This window comes from Crocuta crocuta, unplaced genomic scaffold (assembly GCF_008692635.1).
Source record: "Crocuta crocuta isolate KB4526 unplaced genomic scaffold, BGI_CrCroc_1.0 scaffold343, whole genome shotgun sequence".
NCBI classification, from domain to species: Eukaryota; Metazoa; Chordata; class Mammalia; order Carnivora; family Hyaenidae; genus Crocuta; species Crocuta crocuta.
The window spans coordinates 3,052,831-3,075,430 of NW_027532679.1; the positions used below are offsets into that span (position 1 = coordinate 3,052,831).

Genomic DNA, 22,600 nt, shown 5'->3' on the forward strand with positions numbered 1-22,600 from the left:
GCAAGCCTAAATGGGGGAGGGGTAGAGAGAATCCCAAACAGGCTCTGTGCTAACAGCGGGACTTTGTCTTACTGTGAGATCCTGACACTTAACCCACTAAGCCACCCAGGTGCCCCTAGACTATCATTTAATAGCAAAATAAATGTTTTTGCTGAACAGAGGCTATAAAAACTGAAGGTTGTTAGACGGGTTTTGGGTGGGGAGTGGGCTAAATGGGCAAGGGGCATTAAGGAGGACACGGGATAAGCACCTGGTGTTACATGTAAGTGATGAATCACTAAATTCTATTCTTGAAATCATTATTACACTATATATTAACTAGCTTGGATGTAAATTAAAAGTAATGAGATAACAAGTACACCCAGGTCTTGGAAATCTTCCATCTTCCTGTCATCCAACAGCTGGATCCTGGTTTCCTCCACTTGCCTAAATAATGCTTAGAAAATCAGTGATATAATGAAATTTTTTTTAGTATTAAGGTGTCTCAAGTGTTAGTGCAATTACTTTTTGCACAGGGTTTAGGAAATGAGGACTGGGATCCATCCATCCTTCATAGCTTCGTTGTCCAACTTAACCAATACTAGCTGACATAAAGCATTTATATGCTCTCTATGCAGTATCTCTTCATTCTTAGGACAATTCTGTGGGTTAGATACTAGTTCTACTCTATTTCAGGTGAGAATGTTAAGACCCAAAGAAGCTAAATAACTTGAGTCCACGTAGGGTAGCCCCCAGTAAGATTCAGCATGCAAAATGGGACTGATTGCCGTCTTCCAGCCTCTTCCCACCAGCTCAAGCTAGCAGTGTACTACAGCTCCTGAGAACAGAGAAACGCCTAGTGAAGCTTGTTAAAATGCTGGTTCCAGGATCCACCCCCAGGGAATCTGGAGTATTAGCAAACATCCTAAGTGATAATGATATAAATGGGGAAACACTGCATTCAAGCAGATCAACCTGTTAGCCGAGCGCTGAGGCGGTGACCGGCCCCGCGGCACTGAGAGCAGACAGACACTGCCCTCCAGCGGCCGCGCCGGCGCAGTGCAACCCCAGGCCGCGGCTGCGCAGTGCCGCCCTCTGGCGGCCCCGCTCCTTCTTCCCATCGGCCTCGGCTTGCGGGCCTTTCAAACATGGANAGGGTGCTAGGGGCTTGGCGCTGGTCTGCTCGCGTTAGGCGGAGGGTCTTGGTGAAGGGTGCAGAGATCAGCGGCGACCGTGAGGGGCTCTCCTTGAATAGTGTGGGCAGTGGGGGCGTGGGGAAGGTCTTCTGGAGCACTGAAGGGTGAGGGAGAGCGACGGGGGGAGAGTGGTGAGGCCGTAGAGGTAACAGGGAGCCGTGGGAGGGTCCCCGCGGGTAACGGGTGTAGGTCCGCAGAGATAACGGGGTCCATGCAAGTGGCTGCAGAGGTGATGAGGAGCCTGCAACCGGGGTCTACGACCGCGAGAGTGATGGGCATCTGGAAGGGGGCTGGGGCCTGGAAACGGGACATCACAGGGAGGAGCTGCAAGGTGATAAGAGGTCTTAGGGACCACAGCCAGAGGGGAGGGGCCCAGCCAGTTTTAAGGAAGGGAGACTGGTGCGTGGGGCTGGGGATGATGGGATGGAGTGTGGGGAGATCTGTTTGTGCAGGTAAAACAGGGGACATAATTTCATAACCCCTGCACATTAAGTGACAGCTCCTTCTGGTGTTGTAGGAGAAAGCTGTGCCGTCTTCATATACATATGCTCGCATTACCAGATCACAAGTGCTGGAATGCAGCAGGCACAAATGCCACCAAAATACAGACAGTTTCCCAGCCCTCCTGCCAGGATGGGTGCAGGACTGTGTCTGTCAGGCTCACATTACCATATGCGCAGGTTATTTTAAGTTCTGAAGGTGTGAATGGCACAAGGGAATCTCTTGGAGCCTAATCGATCCTTAGAGATCTGTAAACAGCAAAGTTGCTAAGGTGGGAGTTAGGTCTTAGACAAATGGAATAAAAACAGCCCAGGGTAATGTCTTTTGTCATCTGGCAAGCAGTTCTGACATCTGCCAGTGAAGACAATGACCTAGTTAGCCATTCAGAGCATCTGTATCTTCATCACTAAACTGTAACATTATTAAATCACTGGCCTTGGAATGGAGGGTTGTGTTAAGCAAGTTGTGTCATTCCTAGAAATGTGTTTATAAAGAGAAACATCCTGAAAAGCTGTGTGCTGTGAGACGTGTCACTGTCAGATCATTTACTGTGGCAGTGCCAGAGCAGTCTTCACAAGCCAGGGTGCACTCCAGCCTGCTTCCCCAACAAGAACACAAAGATAGAGTGTGCACGTTGCTAAAATAAGAGTAGTTGGGGACTTTATTTTGGCTGGACTTTTTGCCACTATCAGATCTTTGAAATGCACTCCAAGTCTCAGATTGTAACATTTATTTCCATTTTGCCAGTTGTCGCTTTGCTACTGATAATGTCAAGGGAAAGACATATTTCTTTTCTTTCCTTTCCTTTCCTTTCCTTTCCTTTTCTTTTCTTTTCTTTTCTTTTCTTTTTTCTTTTCTTTTCTTTTTTTATTTTTGAGAGAGAGATAGAGACAGCATGAGCAGGGGAGGGTCAGAGAGAGAGGGAGACACAGAATCCGAAGCAGGCTCCAGGCTCCGAGCTAGCTGTCAGCACAGAGCCTGATGTGGGGCTCAAACCCACGAACCATGAGATCATGACCCGAGCCGAAGTCGGACGCTCAACCAACTGAGCCACCCGGGTGCCCCAAAAGACATATTTCTATGTGGTGAGTGGTTTTGGCTTTACCTATGGAGTACTCTGTTATATTAAGAGGACAGAGCCTGAAAACCAGCTTTGTTGACTTTCCACGATTAAATATATGCTTGGAATCAAGATCTCAGCATGTGCCATAGGCACTGAACATTTTTATCATACCACTGGAGATGGTTGGGTGTACGTGGTAGAGATGGGTAGACATCACAAAGAACTGGTGAGCTTCAGAAAGCAAGAAGAGTACAGAGTGAAGGTTAAGTTTATTCAGAAAGAGTTCCTATAAAAGGTTGACTTCAGGTCTTGAAATTAATCTAAAGAAAGGCATGCTTGAGGATGACAGTAATTATTTAAAAGTTAGCCACCTGGGTGGCTCAGTCGGTTAAGCGTCTGACTTCGGCTCAGGTCACCATCTAATGGTTCACAAGTTCAAGCCCCGTGTCGGTTTCTGTGCTGAGCGCTTGGAGCCTGGAGCTTGCTTTGGATTCTGTGTCTCCCTCTCTCTCTGCCCCTTCCCTGTTTCTACACTTACTTTCTCTCTCTGAAATAAATAAACATTAAAAAATATTTAAAGTTAGGCTATTGAAGTATAATTTTTATATAGCAAAATTCACCCTTTTAAAGTGAGTTTTGACAAATGTGTAGTCATGAATCACTATCACAGTTAGGATATAGAACAAATCCATCATCCCAAACAGTTCCCTCATGCCTTTTTTAAGTCAAGAGAGAATTTTATTGCTAATTATGGCTACAATTATTTAGTGGTTAAGTGCTATACACTTTACCAAACCTTTTAGATGCATTGTATCTTATTTTGCCCTTAGATACTACTTTACAAATGCAGCCTTTGAGTATAACTGCTTGCCCAGGATCACATAGCTAGCATACAGCTGGTTTGTCCAACTCCAGGGCCTAGGTACCAGGGCCATTATGCTAATCTCAAGTGAGGGAAGACGGGAGTACATTGTCATGTTTCCTTGCTTCATTTGGTGGGTGAAGAAAGAGCACCATGTAAGTGAGGCAGACAGTATATGCCTAGAGCAGTGAGAACTGAATTTGGGTGCAGGGAAGGATTTATTGAAACATTTTGAGGACCAAAGAGTTTCCCTTTGACTTTGTTATGATAGGTAGTGGGAACCATGGTGTATATTCTTAAGTACACACTTTTAGGGCAATGTTTCTAATAGCTTAATTTCTAGTAGTAAAATGTATTTGGTAGGGGGCAGTGTATAGACCACAGACGCCAGGGTTCGACTGCTGGCTTTTTTAGTTTTGAACACTAGCTCCTTCACTTTCTAGCTGTTTTATGGTAGGCAAGTCACTTAAACTTGGGGGCCTCAGTTTCATCATCTGTAAAGGGAGGAGAGTAATAGTATCTACCTGTAGTTGTTAGGTTTAAATTAGCTAATCCATTCAAAGCCTTTACAACAGTAGCACATAGGGAATTTCTCAGTGATTGTTAAATATCCCTGTGATTATTGTAGGTTGTAGTGGTGGTTATTATTGTTTGAGACTGTCTTAATTAAAAGCTCCAGGTCAGGATATATATATAACCTGCCTGTATTGAGTGTTGGCTCAGCTGTTAGTACTAGGTAAGTAACCTTGAGAAAATAATTTAAAGGAACATTTCTGAACTTAATTTTTCTCATCTAGAAAGTAGGGCAAAATAATAGTGTCTGTGTGTTAAAGTTGTGAGGATTAAATAAAATAACATATGTAAAGCTAAACTTACGTATCCCAGGGCCTGGCTCATAGGGAGTGCTCAGTAATTGGTGATAATGATGGTGACAGTGAGGATGGGAGCGAGGGGACCTAGGAGACTGTTGTAGTGAACCAACCACCCCATAAGGCTCTGGGTTGTATTGGTTGTGGGGAGAGAAAGGAAAGAGCAAGTCTTAGTTATTGAGAATCCATTGTCTGAACTTAATGTGGCCACAAGTAGGGAGAAGAATGGAGTTAAATGGTGGAGGCCTAAGAATAGTGGCAATGAAAAAGGTGATCTGGAAGAATAACTTCAAAGATAAGGCATATCTTTTTTTGTTGTTGTATTAAATTTTAGAAGCCTGGTTCATATTTGGAGTTTGTCATAGAGACTTCTGGGAAGAGATTCAGAATGTGCGTTCCGATTCAGAATTTTTGCCTTGGCAGTTTGCTCTGATAGGTGGTGTTAGTGTTGTATTTTTGATCACACAAGGAGTGAAGTGCTCCCTGGAATTATACCTTATTAATAAATCTTTGGAAGAAAAAAAATCAAGGGAAATGTACAGATATGAGAGTTGAAAGCCCTGAGTTTGTCATTTGTTTAGCTAGAATAAGAAACTGTTTTTAAGCTATGTGCTTGTCTTTTTTCTCTGTTGTGGGGGTTCAGGGGTAGAAGTCATACCTCTATTTTTTTACAAGTTAGAAAAACAATGGGCTTTCCACTGTTTGTGGAAACACATATGGGGATGGGGGGAAGCAGTGAATGTGTATAGGCAAAGAAACTAATCCAGGTTTCTAAAAAGTTGAATTACAGACACGTATTCCTGAAAGTTAACAGGTCAAACCTCGTCTTATGAATGAGGAAAGTCAGACTTGCGGAGAAGAAGTTACTCAGACATTCAAAGAATTTTAAAATATTGCTGGAGGTAGGGTAGATGATGAAGGTCAGACCAAGCTTCTCACATTCCTTTCCAGAGCCTCTGTCTCTGGCACATTGCCTTCAACTGTGCCTTCTTGCTGAATGTTCAATCTGACGTAAGCTCCTACTTCTCATTTGCTAGGTCACTTTCTTCAGAGTATTTTCTTTTATTAATTTATCACTGCTAGGGTGTATAAGCTCACCCAGAGTGAGGGATAAGGAAGTCAAGAGTAACCAGCTTAGCTGTCCCAACCGAAGGACAGGACTCTTGTTCTCTTTCATGCCACTAGAAACAAAACAGAGATTTTTTTGTTGTTATTGTTTACTATTGATGGCAAGAATCAATCTCCAAAGAATTATGCCTTGCACACTTGGGAGGGAAAGACTGAGACTATATGCAAGTATGAGTGTAAGTGTGTGTGTGAACATGTGGTTTTCTTTTGGGAGGTTTTGTATAGTATAGCCATCATATTTTGAAGGCTAAGTTAACATGAGGTAATAAAAATAAAATTCATCCCTGTTCCCAGGCTCTGAAAAAAAGAATCCATCATTGTAAAAGCTGCAATTTACAGTCCCAGCATTCTTCCCATGAATCGTCAGTCTCTCGTTACGTGGTGCTTATCCGCAGTGTCCTAGGAGCCTGCTGCCCAGCAGGTGCCTTTCTAGCAACAAGGCTTGGAATCCAACCAGGTCTCTTCCATCTAGTGTAAAGATCATGTCCATTGGAACACCAGTGGCCCCAGAGAGCTTGGGCATGGAATATGTCAGATGGAAGGCCAAAAGTCCGTTCTTTCTTTAGAGGACTGCACATGCCTAAGGGCAGACGTGTTACATGGTTTGTTTCCTTTAAACATATGAACAAGGCTTTTGGCTTTTTGAAGAGTCAAGCTGGATATGTGGTTCATCAGAATTATCTTTTAAAAAGTTGTATTAACCAGGCACAGAACTGAGAAGAATTTCGTTGCTGATATGTACATTTCATGTGGGATTTTTTTTCCTCCAAAAAACTTTTTAAAATAATGGTGCATCTCAGAATCAACGACATCACAGAACATAGAATATACAATTGGTGAAATATTTGGGTGACAGCCGTATGTGTGTCTTTCCCCACCCTGGTGCAGTCTCATCTTACTTCAGTGTGTTGCCTGTACTAGCCGCACTGCCCAGTGGGTCTTCTTGTTTCCCCAGTGAGGTTGCCACTGCACCATGTGGCCCGGTGTTGCTGGGGATGGTTGGGGGTCTTGGTTGTTAATTCTGGGAATGAAAGCAGACATTTACGGTATGCTGTCTGTTCTTGTCTTGTTTCAGTGCACGAAGGCAGCCCTCTGGGTGAGCTCCATCGTTGTATCAGGGAGGGGGTGAAGGTGAACGTTCACATCCGCACTTTCAAGGGTCTTCGGGGCGTCTGTACAGGCTTTCTCGTCGCATTTGACAAGTTCTGGAATATGGTAATTAAATCTTTTATATGTCTAGGGGCACCTGGGTGGCTCAGCCCGACTTCGGCACAGGTCATGATCTCACTGTTCGTGGGTTCAAGCCCCACGTCGGGCTCTGTGCTAACAGCTCAGAGCCTGGAGCCTGTTTCGTACTCTGTATCTCCCTCTCTCTCTGACCCTCCCCTGCTCACGCTGTCTCTCTCTCTCTCTCAGAAATATATAAAAAATGTAAAAAAAAAAAATAAATCTTTTATATGTCTAAATGACCTGAGTAATTTCATTTAGGAAAACCTATAGAATAACTTCCTAAAAGAACTAGAATTTTTGCGTTCTCTTGACCAACAACAGAAAAGTTCTTTTTATTGCCTCCTTTTCTTTAAGGCATTGGCTTTCAGCCAGGGCAATTAAAACAATTTTTTTAATGGTTATTTATTTTTGAGAGATAGTATGAGTAGGGGAGGGGCAGAGAGAGGGCGACAGAGGATCTGAAGTGAGCTCTGTGCTGACAGCAGTGTCTGGGGACATTTTTTTAATTGTCACATCTGTGGCATGGAGTATTAGTGGTATCTAATGGGTAGCAGCCAGAGGTGCTACAGCACATCCTACAATACACAAAAGAGCCCCCCAGCAACAGAGAATTATCTGATCCAAAATGTCATTAGTGCTATGGTTAAGAAATCCAGCCTTAAGAAATAATTATTTATTTTATCTGTTTAGTAATTCTATATCAATTTTCTACTAACATTCTTTCATTCATTTAAAAATATTTATTGATTTCCCACTTTGGCTGGTACTTTACCCCAGTGCTAGGTACAGAAATTTCAGAAAGGAACTTACCCTTGGTAGCGTTTGGGAAGATAGATAATGATAGAGGGGAAACAGACATACTAATAAGCAAGGCACTTCGCATGGTATTTCCTTATGAAGGAGTACATGCGCCCCGACACTCCTAGAGGCTTACTGTCTGTTTACTAGACATTTGTAGGAGTGAAGAGATAGATTATGGCACAATTATAATATGATGCAATTAAAATAGGAACCATCAGGCTTTCTGGTGTTTCTTTTTCATGTGGTCTTCTGTCTCTAACTTTTCTTTTTCCTGCGTTTCATCCTCCTCCATGCAGTCTCCTGGATGAGTGTAATAGTTGCTATTTATTAAGCACTTCCTATTTGCTCAATAGTATACTAAGGGTTTATAATATAGTATCTCAATGAACAAGGTCTGTTCCTGTTCCATTTTACAAATGAAGAAATTGAGGCTAGAGGTATTGAATGATTGGCCCAGATGACACTGTTAGTAAGTGGAAGTACTAGTACTTTATCTCAGGTCTTTCTGACTCCTAAGACCATCTTTTCAACCACTGTGGAATCAGAAGACCTGGATTTGAATCCTAGCTTTATCAATTGGTAGCTCTGTGACTCTAGGCAAGATGGTTTCTCTGAGGCCCACTTTTCTTATCTCTAAAATGTAGGAAAAATTACTATTATAATTTTACCTTCGAAGAAAAAGTTTTTAAGAGAACATCTTTCATGACAGGCATGATAATAATACTGTCAGCTTATATTTGTAGGGTGAGTCACACTTTTCGAACTGATTTCTCATACCTGAGCTCATTTGACCCTAAATAGCTGTCCTCTGAGGCCTATCACTCAGAAACAAGAATTCCCCAGCAGTTCTGTATGGAACCCTGGTTAATACCTGTTCATTGCTGTTGTAAGACCTAAATCTGAGGAAAGGAAAGAAGCAATAGAATAGTGTTTCTCAAAGTGTGATCTAAAGGCATCCGACATCAGAATCATGGGATTTCTGGTTAAAACAGAAAGTTCCTTGGCTTCATCCCAGACCTGCTGAATCAGAATATCTAGGAAGGGGCCTTGGATTTATATTTTAATAAGCTTCCTAGATATATGTGTGCACTGAAATTTAAGAACCCCTACCATGCATTAGTAAAGGCCCCTTACCAGAGAAGAAACCTATCTTATATGGTGGTAGCAGCTTGGAAATCTTACTCAGAAGGCTCCAGGTATTACCATTTTTTTTTTTCTGCCCAAGAGCTCAGTCACTTGTTACATTTAGTTCTGGTAAATTAGATGTTTAATCTGCTTTTTAAAATGTTTTCCTAGAAGCTGTAAAAATAATATTTTTAATCCTGCCTTATCTTTTTCCCCTTTGGGCTGTTTCTCTAGGCACTTACCGATGTGGATGAGACCTACCGAAAACCTGTTCTAGGCAAAGCGTATGAACGGGATTCTTCATTGACTCTCACTAGGGTAGGCAGTTTACTCTGACTTCTGAGTGCCCAGGAGGCTTTCCATCTTACACATTGAGATCACTGAGCCCGGTGACCAGGTTTTCCTGGGGGGACACTGCTCAGTTGCTTTCCATACTATATGCCTGGACCAGGGTCTTCATTAGTCTCTTCTCACACATGCAGCTCATCACAAATAAGTCTGTGCTTCTGGCCTGCACCTTATTTGAGTCACAAGTTGCCTCTTATAAGAGTTATAAGACTTATAATAGACTTATAAAAGAATTATAATAAGTCTTTCCATTTTATATCACAGGAAAAAGCAGGCACATTTTCTCTTTACATATTTATTCATTTATCTGAATTATGGGTAAACACAGAAAACTCACTGCTTTTTAAAAATTGCAAAGCAGAGTCCATAAAACCTAATTAAGGAATATGGTGTTTTTTCTATTAATTATTAAAAGAAGGATGTTGAAGGCTAAAGAGAAGGCTGATATTTATCATTACTTTCCTTCTAGCTATTTGATCGCCTAAAACTTCAAGATTCCTCCAAAAAGGAAGCAGATTCTCGGTCTGCAGTTGAAGACTCCACTCTGTCCAGATACTCCCAGACATCTACTTGGAAGGTGGCTTCGGTGTGGGGAAGAGGAGACACTGACCGGGGCTCACGCAGGCGTTCCCGCTCCGTCCCTTCTTCCCTGCAGGCATCTGCAAGGGAGGAGTCCAGGTCAGAGATGTCAGGGAGGACTACACGGACAGAAGGGTCAAGTGCAGGAGGTACCTTTTCCAGGGCTACTACCCTTTCCAGGGGTCAGCCCCGTAAGAAAAAGCGAAAGCCCAAAGTGGATTACCAGCAGGTATTCACTCGACACATAAATCAGATTTTCATTCGAGGTGAGAATGTCCTGCTGGTTCATCTTGCACAGTGACCAGCTCGGCCTCTCTTGAGCTTTGGTTTTTAGAAATAAAATGCATGAACCGCTGCTATGCTATATCCTAGTATCCCAGTGTAACTGAGTTGGAATGATTCCCTCTGGTCCTGCATGTGCAGAGCATAGAGCCAGGTTCGGGCCCTCTGGAAGATGAGCTCCTTCAAGGGGACACAGGCCTTAGGAAGGTGGGTGTTTGCATTAATATCAAGGCAAAAGCTCTACAGAGGAAATATGCATCCAATTTGGTGTCATGCTTGACTTTAGACACTCAAACCAAATATCAGATCTTCCATTTGAATTAGGAGTTACAGTATGAATTAAATTCACTGCACAGACACTGTAAGGATGGGAAGGAAAAAACCCCTCAAAAAACTCTCATTTCTAAAAGCTAGTGCTCTGAATACTCATGAATTTAATTCTAAGAGTAGCAATATAAATTGCACCCACAACTTGTAACTGACCTTTGAATTTTGCTCTACACCATTCTCTCTCTTTATCAATAAAAGTAATTTATTACCTTTAAATATCTGTAAAACTAAGAAAGCCACTAACTAATGTAAGAGTAAAATTTGGATAGCTGATATGCTTAGAGCAGTCAACAGTGAATGTTGCTCTCTTTCTCCGTATTATGTAAAGAGATACAGGACTTCATCAGTCTTCCCCACTTACCAGAGGTAGCTTCTGAGAATGGCATGCCACATGGGACTATACGATGCTCGTGAGGTGGCTTCTTGTCCTTTTCTCTCACTTGTGTGGCATGGTGTAGTGCATGTACCCAGTGTATTGCCCTTCTGTATGTAGTATGAACTGTGCTGTGGGCTTTATGGCAGGAGATTGTGACCTACGTATCTGGCTTCAGAGAGTTCTGCATGAACTCACTAATATGTATGCATCACATGGTTGAGCGTTCCCGTTCTGGGGAGGGCTGGCCTGTGTAGACTAACTTTCAGAATGGTTTTTTCATGAAAGAGGAGTGGTAGTTTATTCCCTCATGTCATGCCAAAGAGGTTCTTACAAAGTACAATGGGTGGCATCTATAAAGAACACTTTACCCACAACCTGGCTTGAGTAATGGGAACACTGTAGTACGCTCTAATACTTCTACTTGAATCATACTATATGCTTTTTCAAGCACCAGTACAAAACAGGCTACATCTTGATGCAGACTGTTAGGCAATATTGATTTTTTGTTTTGTTAGTTTATATTTGGTTTTATTTTATATAACTTATGTTCAAAGTGAGAATAAGAAGTAGCTAATTAGTTAAAATGCTTGAAAAAAAATTCCCTACTGTATTTTCTGTGTAACTTAGATAAGCCTTCTGAGAAGCAGGGTGAATAATGTTTAGGGAGTTAGGACACACCTGGTCCTTCCGCTAGCTGGGCCACTGGCTTGTCATGCAATGAAAGGAGAGCAGACGTAACCCCTCTGTGCCTCAGTTTTTCCCATCAGACACCTACCTCACCAGGGCACTGAGACAGAATTTTAGGAAGGCATTTTAAAGTCTCTAAACATGTTTAAGTGCCATGAGTAATTTTTACTAACTATATTTCATAGCTCGATAAGAGTTCTATGTCTTATGAGCAAGGTAGGTGCTACATAAGAAAGTCATCTCTACAGGTGTCGTAATTTTGAACTTGTCATCAGAAGGCAGTGATATCTTCAGGAACTATTTTCCATATTCCATTCCTTTCTCCTAAAGGACAAGGGAAGTTCGAAGAATATCCTCAGTAAAAGAAGAGTAACATTTCTTTGCTGCTTTCCCCCACAAATGCCAGCCCCAACCTTTTTCTGATCATCATCAGAAAGAATTTTCCTGAACTTTTCAAGAGGTTTATATGATATTACCAAAGGGAGAATGCACATCTAAAAATAACACATCACCAAAGGGGAATTTGTGGAACATGTTTTGTTTCATTTCGTTTACTTGTTTTTATTGTAAGATGCATATTAAATATACTCTTTAGAGCCAGATCAGATGCATTAAACATTTAGAGATGTTCTGTGTTACAGAGTCAAACAATTATCTTTGGAATCTGCTAATCTAAATTATCTTCTTAATAGTATGTCTATTAATAGAACCTCAGTTCCCCAATTAATAGTTATCTTGTTTAATCATCAGGCACCCCTGCCTCTGCATCTTTACCTGTCTCTCCTGTTAGATGTCCTCACCTGTCTGCCCTACTGCCCCTCAGCTAGAAGATGCTTAGATTCCAGGTTTTCCCAGTAAAGTAAAAGTTTGGTATCAAAAGGAATATATGACTTTCCATTCATTCTAGTGCCTGACTAAATCTAATGTGATTTATTTTAAACACATGCTGAGTTTTCACGTTTGTATATAATTTTCACATATCAAGATAAGGATTGGTTTACTGCTTCTCTGTCCAACGTAATAATTCTGGCTCTGAAAATAATTTTAAACCCATGTGAGCAATTTATGCGCCCATTTGCCCCCATTTATTGGTTCAGTTTTGGACAGTGATTCTAGGATAAGTACTATTTAGTAAATGTGCTGTATTGTACAAAGCATGCCAATTATTTTATAGGGAAGTCATTTTTTAAATTATTGCCTTTTCTTTATTATTGTAGAAATATTTCAAAAGGAAGAAAAAAATTGGTCCTAAGAATGTATGTGCTGCTCAAACTATGTCATCATCTAGGGCATTATAATCAGTTACTATGAAAATAACTGAAGGCTTCCTCAGAGGAAAGAGTGAAAAAGAGAAAGTAACAGCCAGAATGGTAGAGTTCTGGAGGTCCCCACAAGCTTACCTGAGGGGTCCCTGTGTTGCTGAAATGCAGCAAAACTGGTTTCTAGCATTCTCCAGGGGTTTAGGCTTAGGACATTTGGTAGGGATAGTATTTTTAAACATCCAACTTGGGTCCTTCAAAGTGATCTCTAGATGTGGAAATTCGTTTCAAAGACAGTTAATGGGACACACCTGTGCACTTGTTGAGCTCTTCGACAGAACACCGGACTTGTTAGATGATAACAAGGCATCGAGCAATGGAACATGGGGTTTCACACCCAGAATGATTTCATGTGCCGTTCTTTGTACGTAGAGGCAATTCTGTGGTTCTACCACTAGGAGAATGTGCACATTAGGTTGTTGGTGCTAGTACTTGGGAGGTGTTTATGTTTCCTTTCAGATGGTGTGATGTGTGATGTGTGATGGCTAGCCAGTGTTAGCAGTGTCTAAGACAGACGGCTTTAGACCACGTGGTACCTTGCTGTCTGTGCATGGTGCATATACTGTCAGAGCCTAGAAACTATTAGCATTAAAGTCTAGGCGCATCAGAATCCTTGCTCTGAGTTGTTAGTGGATCAGGAGAGGCTTGGCTTATCCTTGTGGTAAAAAGTCCAGGAGTACCTTTAGAGGTTGTGAAGACGTGAACTATGGAATGTCTTTACTCCTCAGAAGCCTTACAGAAATCTAGATATACCACTTTACCCCTTGAGAAAAAAATAGAAACCCAACTTGATGCAGAGGGATTTTTTGGATTTCTTTTTGCACTAATCCTCATAGCTGCTGACATGGGCAGAATAAGGAATTAGAATTGATTCTGTAAATTGTCTCTCATTTTTGCCTTTAGGAATAATCAAAATTATTCAAAGACAACTGTCTGTCACTGGTGCTGCCCCAAAGCTTTCCTATCTTTTATGTATTTTTTATGAATGAAATGGTTGCTGTGGGAAGGCCAGAGTTTATGTAAGTGTATCATGGCATAAATATAATGGTTTAGCAACTGTTTTAATTTTTCTTTTCCTGTGCCAGATATAGAATATAGTCAACCCTTTCCAGTAGCTTCTGTTCATCAGCCTATGTTTTCCTGGGCAGTAACTCCCAGAACGCTTTTCTTAGTGATTATAAAGCAAGAAAATCTTATCTGGGCCTATGTTGCAAAGGTGGGTGGTCTGTCATTACTTTCTGGCATATCGAGTTGATGGGTTTTAGATAAGCCTTTGGGGTTCCTGTCACAGTTTCCTGGGCTCTGAGGAAGGGTTGTGCCTTTTTTTTTACTTTCAGTGTTTTGAGTATTTTTCAAATGTTTTTAAGTTCTCTTGTGCCCCTCTAATAAAAATGAAAGATACCTGTCAAGGAATGGCTTTGCATGGTTCAGAGATCTAGGGAAAAATAAATAAGTACACCTGAGACCTTCAGTTGGTCTTTTATTTATTTAGAATAAAAAGTAGTTTGATAAGCTACCAGAGTTAGTGTTGCTTTAAAAACACTCTCTGAAAAGATGGCAACTGTCCCTCAGGAAAGCTATAAAAGCTATTCCCAATACATCGCAATTGCTTTTGATTTTAGTTCTTTGGAGCAAATGTCTGATGCTATGTCTGATGTTATGTTTTTAGAGCTGTGGGGGGAAAATGTCTCAACAGTTTTAGGGGGTATTATTTAAGTGATTATCTGGCTGAATTATGGGTGAGCTAGGTTCTAGGGCAGCTGTCCAGTTCTTTTTCTGTCATCCTGACAGTAACACAGATAGCAAGCCATGTCTTCAAAAGTGATCTGCTTATTTCATACTGACATCTAAAGACATTAGCCTTCTGGTTGGCAACCCTGGGGATACCCCTCTACACCATGACTTATTAATGCGATTTTTTAGACAAGGCTAAACCTGGTGACCCTCTGTATTTATAGTTTCACTATTCATATATCAGCTGCTAAAAGAAAAACCATAACTTATCATCTTGTCTTGAAATTACTCCTAATTGTGAAGTTCACCTGAATTCTTCATGTTTATGGAGGATTGCTGCTAGTAACGTCAGTTTGCAGTGTTCTGCTGTAGGTATGTGTCATACAGGAGTCTGGAAACTGTAATAAATATGATTGTGTTAATGTACTGACTGCTTTGTCTCTGCTGATTTTGAGGGGCGGTGGAGGGGAGGAGGCAGGGGAGTCTATTTCCAGGTGAAGACATTGACCTAGAAAGTAATGAAAGCATCTCAAGCCTTCTGTTATCTCATTGTTGTAACCTTGTGCCTTTTCTTCACCGAAGCACACACATCTACATCGACTATCCTTGAGGTGGCTTTGTTCTTCCATGCTTAATAGCAGGTCATGCTTAGAAAAGGAACTTGGCCCACATTGTGTATGGTCTCTTCTAATCCCAAACAATGGTTATTGTCCTGTAAATTTCTTACCTAATAGCTCACTGGAATTAACCCCTCTTCAGGATCTGCTTACTTACTCTGCTCCCTTTGAGAGTTTTATCGCATTTGACTAATTGATCCTCACATGGTTCCAGAAATATTTGAATTTGCCACCAGCTTCCCTCTGTGCATGTACAGGAAGTTGAACTGCCCAAAGATTTGCCACATTGATTACTTGGGCTCTGGTTACTTCCAGCACTGAGTCACCTGGGTAAGGGAGAGAAACAAAAAGTCAACACTGATGCTTACAGAGGGAAACCTCAAGTTAACTGTCAAGACCCAATTCCCCACTTTCAAAGAATATTTTGAGCTGGGCTTAGCCAATATGCAAGAAATTTCTGACCACTGCAGTGGTGGAAAAGGAGGCAAGACCTCTAGTTCTTGCTCTAGTTCAACTCCTTGCTTATTTGTTTTATATCTTAAAGACTTCTGATTAAACGAGAATGTCCTCATTAATCGAAATAAAGGCAGAAGAGTCAGCTAGCCTGTACATTTAGAATGTACAGTGACAGTTAAATATTAGCAGGTGAGGGAGGCCAGTGGAATGAGATATATCTATTATCTTTCCCTAAGCTTTCCAGATTTGAGTGGCAAGGACAAAAAAGTTTATTGCCCAACCACGTTCTTCCCTGAATAGAAGTGAAGCACTTTTCAGTCTGCTCAGCTGCCACTAGGTGGCAGTGGATTAAAGAGAACTGCTTAACTAGAGGCTCTAGAAGGACTTGAGTCTCCAGCCCTCCAGTCACTGCTACACTTCATTGTTAAATGCTCCAGTCTGAACAGCGATAATCAAGGAGAAACAAGCTATAATCAACCCAAGTGGCAATATAAACGTTTCTTCCCAATATCTAATGTGCCTAATTTGAAACCTAGGCAACCTGACTGATGGCAATCAGCCAGTGAATGTGCTTGGAGAAGAGTGGTAAACAGAGATATTGCCCAGCATCCACCGTTCAGGGAGTCTCTCACTGTTCTCATGTCTGGGGTTCCTTGTTTTTTCTCAGAGTACAGTCAACTCCACCAGCCTCTTCCCAGCTGCCGGCTAAGGATTACCCCCAGGGAAACTGTCTTGAGGCCCCTATTTCTCAGCAGTTGTCTCACATTTAGAAACAATTCAGTTCTACCCAGTGTTGATGCCTGAGAGCCTGCATGTAAGAAAGGTTGCAGCTCTCTCATGATTCCATGACCTGAATTGAGTCTCCATTCCAAGACCAAGCAAATATGCTCCTGAGTCAAAGGAGGTTTTATAATAAACACTGAAAAGTGTGTTGTTTTAGGCTGGACTCTGGGGACAGAAGGGGTGGGAGGGCAGTGGTAGTAAGTCAAGGCCTTCAAAAGACCTTCTCCCCGCTACCTCAAGAAATGATTTCTCAACAGCCTATAGTGAAGAGGAGTATATCGTGTGAAATAATAAATATAAGGCCTCCAAATGAGTAACTACAGATAAGATTATAACAAAAAGCTTTATCTCATGCCTTTTTGCACCACGGCAACTTGCACCACAGTTCACTCAACCATGCTATGTGAAGGGGCAGAGGACAGATTAGGCAATAAAGAAATACTGTCATTTTTTAGTATTTCAGCCCTATACCAAACATACATGCAATACCTTATTCGAATACAACCACCATGAGAGAAAGATTTTATCCCTCTTCCATACGTGAGGGAACTAAAAGTACTTGCCATTATCTCTCGCTAATCAATGGCAAATTTGGGAAACTATCTAGATCCGATGGACTCTCAAATTGGAGAGTTGTACTTCAAAAATACTAAACTTCTCAGGCATTGACCAGGAAGCTGACCGAGCTGAGTCATCCCCTTTGACTAATCAGAAACCAGAGGGCTGAGTTAAAATATGGTTTGGTTATCTGCTTCAGGCGTCTCTAGCCCCTTCTGATTCATACTGTTCTTTAGCTGGAAGTGGACATGCACATAAGGGCTTCCTGGCTTCCAAAGAAGATGAAGGTGGTGGGCACCACCAGGGCAGCAGGCCCATTGTGGCTCTGGGAATAGTGGCTGCCAAGTGAGCACCAGGAAGTATTTCGTCAACCGGTAAGTTTGGCCCTGGAAGGGTTTTGATCCAATAGTCTTGTTAAAAAATAGATGGAGTGACTTAGTGGTCTTTCCCAGCTCTTCAGGATGCATTGGAAAGTCTGCTGTTCCTATCCTTCCCATGTTCTCCAACACTTGGGAAGAATGCCTTATCTTGGCCTTGACTGTAAATTCATCTTATCGAAGAAACTCTTGTCAGGCCTCCTCTGGAGACCTGAAAAGGGGCACAAGTAGAAAGGTCTATCTACCTTTCAACTTGATAATATGTTTATTTCCAGGATGTAGCAATCCTCAGAGGAGCCTGCCGTCCTAGGCTCTTACACTAGTTACTTCTGAGCCTCAATTTCCTGATCTCTAAAATAGGTTAATACCACTTGGCCCAGAGAGTACACCCTTAATGTCATTTACTCTCTGGTGAGCTTACTTTGTGATGCCCAGCAGCACTCTTCTCTTCCCCATGCTTGCTTTCTATGTACTGAGACCAGGCCTAGAAAACAAATGGACAGAGCAGAATGGTGCTGTCATCCTTTTTCTAGCATACAGGTGTGTGAAAGATTATTCTCCCTGAATTCTCTGTGCTTTCTTATTTGGCTTTCCCTGGGTTAAAACTTCAGAATATCATCAACTTTTCCACTGCTGGGAGAGCTGTGTGCTCCCCCAGGAATGACATTAGGCTCCACGGGACATTCATTAGTTGGGGTTACGAGAGGACCACAGGGCACTGGAATGGTAATTTCCTACACGGGACCCCAGTGACCCAGAGCGAGCTAGCTCAGCTGGTCTGAGCCTGTGGCTAATGAGGGAAGGGTCATGGTTTCACTCCTGTGTGGGCCAATTAGTGTCACGTGGAAAAGCACGCTCCTGGGGTATCAGGCAGCAGCCTTACATGCGTATGGCACTGGTCACCAGGATGGCTCAGTGTGGCCATCATCACTATCAGAAACTCAACCCAAAGCTTACATCCTCTTTCTTTTTGTTAGGTAGCCCATTGTTTCCAAAATGGGCTCATTTGCAGAGCACTTTCATGATTTTTGCCTTATCCTAGGCAGACTACTGCTTACTGATTCAGTATTTTTCTATAAATTGACTCACTTTTTAGCTTACACTTATCAATGGCAAATTGGAACATTTGCCCTAAGTTGAAAGCACACATTAAAATAAATATACAACTATTGAAATTAAAATGTTTGTCTTCAGGGGTGCCTGAGTGGCTCAGTCAGTTAAGTGTACAACTTCTCAGGTCATGATTTGAGCCCTGCCTCAGGCTCTGTGCTGACAGCTCGGAGCCTGGAGCCTAGTTTGGATTCTGTGTCTTCTCTCTCTCTGCTCCTTCCTGCTCATGCTCTCTCTTTCTCAAAAACAAACATAAAAAAATATTTTTAGACCTTTGTCTTCATACTATCAGCAAACACCTTCTGAGCCACAAGTGATCAATGTACTGTGTGTTAGTAAATGTTGCATTATATAAGCTTTGTGTGTTTTATAATATACGCACTGCTCTGTAATAAAATGCTCACATCAGCAAAAACTATATTATAAAGCAATTGCTTCAGTGGGAAGAGTTGGAACCAGTAACTGGAGAGTTTCACACTTGAAGTGATGAAATTATTCTTGCAGGAATATCAACACCAAGGGTCTTTCTAAATGCCATAAATGTATAGCTATAAAACCTCAACTCTGAACAAATCCAGGGTTTAATTTACGTCTAGCTTTTGCTCAAAAGTCATGGCTTTTGTTCGCACTCTCTACTGGCACTATCATTAACACTGTGCTTCTTACACATCCTTATCATTATCGCCTGTTTTATGATAAACAAAGCCCAAACATGCAAAGCAGATGTGTTTACTGCACAACATTTTTGTTCCCCTCCAGTCATGAACCAGTTCACACTAACCTGCCTAGTTGGCCAGTTCCTTATAGAGATCAGATTATAACCAATAGTGCTGTTGGTAATAAAAATATTCCCTAATTAATTGAGCATGTTACATCTAATCCAGTTATGAAAATGTGCACTGGAGGACAAATACACATAGAAAGATACACATACACACACACACATACACGCCTCTTCAAGGTTGAGAGAGGGCCCAGCCACTTCCATTATTTGAGGTTCCCAATACATTAAAAAAAATGAAGAAATGTCAAAGCCAAGTTGTAGACTTTGTGATATATTTTAAAAGTTCAAGTTGAATGATAGACAGCTTGATCAATCTTCTCTGTGTATCTGTGAGTGGCTCTGGAGTCTCATTTGGAAACAAAGTCTCAAGTCTTTGTGAATGCAAGGTCTTGGGAATATGAAGCCCAGAAGGTCCTCCCTCTCTGCCCCCATGTCCAGAGATGGGCCCTGCCAGGAAAAAGGACTTATAAAGGGGGATCTTGATTCAAATATACCACAAGGCAGAGTGTAACATTTTAGCATTGTGGAAACACCAAGTCATCCAAGGTATCTTTTTTCCTCCTGTCTCCCTTACCTTGTGGTCCCTTGCTAAAGCCACTTCTGTTATTTTGGTGCTGCTTGGGTTTCACACTTTTATAGCTTCCTCATAATCCTTGGAAAGCCACTGATTGGTAGCAAGAGAGCCTGGCCAGGATAAGTGCCAGAAGACTTACTTAAATCAGAAAATCAAAATATTAAGAAGTAGGGATGCAGTTATAGTTTTCTTCCATTGCATGTGGACCAGATGAGTACTTTAACCACAAGAACTACTTAATGATTGCACACACATGCATGTGTACACACACACACACACACACACACACACACAGTACAGAACAAGGGAAGGACTCCATGCCATTAGCATCTACAAAGTTCTCATTGCACGATTCTTGCTGGAATAGTAAGACTGTAATGGGGAGTGTTGTGTATGTATTTATGTAAAGCAGTGCAAAAATAGTATTTACTTAAGAGTGTCTGTTAGAATTCTGTTTGTGTGACCTTGTTCTAAGATTGATGCATACTTATGATCTTTGCCTCTGAGGGCAGAAAGCAATTAGTTCATTTGGTATTCTGTGTGAGAAATCTTAGGCCTGTGTACAGCCTCCTCCCTACCCTTGCCAGGTCCAATTATTCCTCAGCAAGTCCTCTTACTCCCCTTCTCCCCGGTCCCCAGAGTTCATCTGAGCACATCTGTTGCTCCATGAAAAGTGCTTTGGCAGAAACTTCCCTCTCCTATGCTGGGAGTCATCTATCCTCATTGGCTTAGAATTGTTTTTGCTTACTTATTTAAAAATACATCTGTACACATGCATTTATATACCCTTACGTATAAATATATATGTGTGTGTGTGTCATTTTAATAGAGAGACCAATATTATGACATCAAACCAAAAGTAATATGGATTCCAATTACAAAATGGTTGGGAGAAACTGCTTTAATTAAAACCCTCACATGACAGAGGAAGAGCCTGGAAGGATTCAGAATGTTTCCTTCCAGCTCTCACTTCTACTTCAGTCCTTCCCAAATATATCACTTGGTGATCATCATACCTCAGTCATACCAAATCTAGGGTCTTTTTACTGAGTGGGTATTCAAAATTTAATACTAACTCTTCAGGGGCATGATGGTGGCTTAGTTGGTTAAGCACCTAACTTCAGCACAGGTCATGATCTCATGGTTCGTTGAGTTCGGGCCCTGCACTGAGCTCTCTGCTGTCAGCACAGAGGCCACTTCAGGTCCTCTGTCTTCCTCTCTCTGCCCCTTCTTTGCTTGCTCTCTCTCTTTCAAAAATAAATAAAGATAAATAAACTTTAAAAAAATCCTATCTATTCATATTAAAAAATATTGGCAAGGACCTAGTAGATCTATTTTAGGTCACAGAGATCTTCTTACCAGAAAGTAATATACCTAGGAACACATCCTGCACAGGATTGCCCCAATGGCAAGCCATGGCATCCTGAGTAATATAATTGATGCTTCAGTTCTTGGGGCAGCTGCAAACTCTGGGCCAGTCACCTCCAGCCAGGAACATCAACAGTTTCATCAGGGACCCTTGAGGGTGGCTGAATGGAATAAGGTATGAAGGTATGACCCATTGTCACGTGAACATTGAACCCAATGAGCCTGATGACATCCACATTGTTATGCTCTGTTTTAAGGAACTGAATACAGAAGCTAAGAAGTTGCTTCATAACTCAAAAGCCAGTGGGGACATATGCCATTGTCACAGCGTAGCTACTACTGGAGGAGTTTGTGCTCCAGGTACCGCAGATGCCAACACCAGCTACATAATTTGCAGGGCCTATTGCAAAATGAAAATGCAGGGCTACTTGCTCAAAACTCATTTCAAGATGCCAGCAACAGAGCATTAAACCAAGAAAAGGCTCCTTCTAAGTGTGGGGTCTTGTATGACAGTACAGGTTGCACACCCATGAAGCTGGCCCTGCAGGAAGCACAGCACCAGGCCAACCTGGAGCCAGTCACAAGTTCAAAAGGGGCAGGGAGAGAGGCAAGGAGGTTCTTGGCAGGCACAGCACTGAATCTGTCTTCACACATATTGGATTCTTCCCTCTGTGACTGACATGCCCTTTCAGAGGTGTCTAAGCTGGCTGTGCTTAGTAACTACTCTAACGATGCATGAGTGGCCTATGAATTGAAGCATTTTTTTTTATAATCTTGAAATAATTTTGTTTGAGAAAGTTCCCAAAGCTTTGAAATCCAGGCACACAATCTCAAGGAATTTCAGTAGTGCAATTGTCACTGAAAGAAAAAGAACCATGAGATCCTTTAAATAAGTCTCAAATGCTATAAAATTTGAAATGGCTTCAAAAAATGTTTTACTTTCTTGGTAAAAAAAGTTATTTTTTTCTTATAATTATATAATATTAAAGAAAGACTAATGGAGGTTTTTGCCAAGACCCATGTAGATGCCCTAAGTCCCTTCCAGTTTACTCCAATGTGTACCTTAAAATATTGTCATTTTCTTTGTGTGTTATGAAGGAAAAGTGTTGAAAGCAGCAATAGAGCCAGCAGCTCTCTCAAGGAGTCTGAAGCAACTCATCTGTTTACACCTACTAATGGTGCCAGAGGCTGTTGGTCTTTGACTTGGGAAATCAAAGCACGACTGAAACAGAATTCAACTGTGATGACAATTAATAGTATTTTATAGAACTGTTGAAATGATTACATGAGATACTGCATGCAAAGTGCTTAGAGCAATGCCTGGAACATGGGAAATACTCAATGGATGGCAATTACTATTACCTGGCACCTTGGATAACTAAGTTGACAAACTCTTTTGAATCTTGTTCATAATGCCTCAGCTCTGTTCTTAACCTCACTTTCCATTCCTCCTGTTCTGTCCCACTATAACTTAGTGTTTTATCACTGCTCATCTGGACAGTTATATTAGTGTTTTAATTTGCTTTACAATTTCCAGTGTCTTCATTTTTGACCCGTCTGGTTC

At 41.6% G+C, this 22,600-nt stretch overlaps 1 protein-coding gene across 1 annotated transcript; it reads left to right on the top strand.

Annotated features, from left to right (window-relative positions):
- Positions 1-1,880: 1,880 nt before the first annotated feature.
- Positions 1,881-14,835, top strand: LSM11 (LSM11, U7 small nuclear RNA associated). Its single transcript, XM_077780796.1, has 4 exons — positions 1,881-1,926; positions 6,674-6,813; positions 8,989-9,072; positions 9,572-14,835. The coding sequence occupies exons 1-4, from the start codon at positions 1,881-1,883 to the stop codon at positions 9,980-9,982; spliced, it is 681 nt and encodes a 226-aa protein (XP_077636922.1). The 3' UTR covers positions 9,983-14,835.
- The last annotated feature ends 7,765 nt before the right edge of the window (positions 14,836-22,600 follow it).

Excerpts from the sequence above, each read along its gene's own strand:
- LSM11 (XM_077780796.1), top strand. The coding sequence starts at position 1,881 with ATGGCACAAGGGAATCTCTTGGAGCCTAATCGATCCTTAGAGATCT. Across the intron at positions 6,814-8,988 it reads TTGACAAGTTCTGGAATATG|GCACTTACCGATGTGGATGA; the intron begins GTAATTAAATCT and ends CTGTTTCTCTAG. Across the intron at positions 9,073-9,571 it reads CTTCATTGACTCTCACTAGG|CTATTTGATCGCCTAAAACT; the intron begins GTAGGCAGTTTA and ends CTTTCCTTCTAG.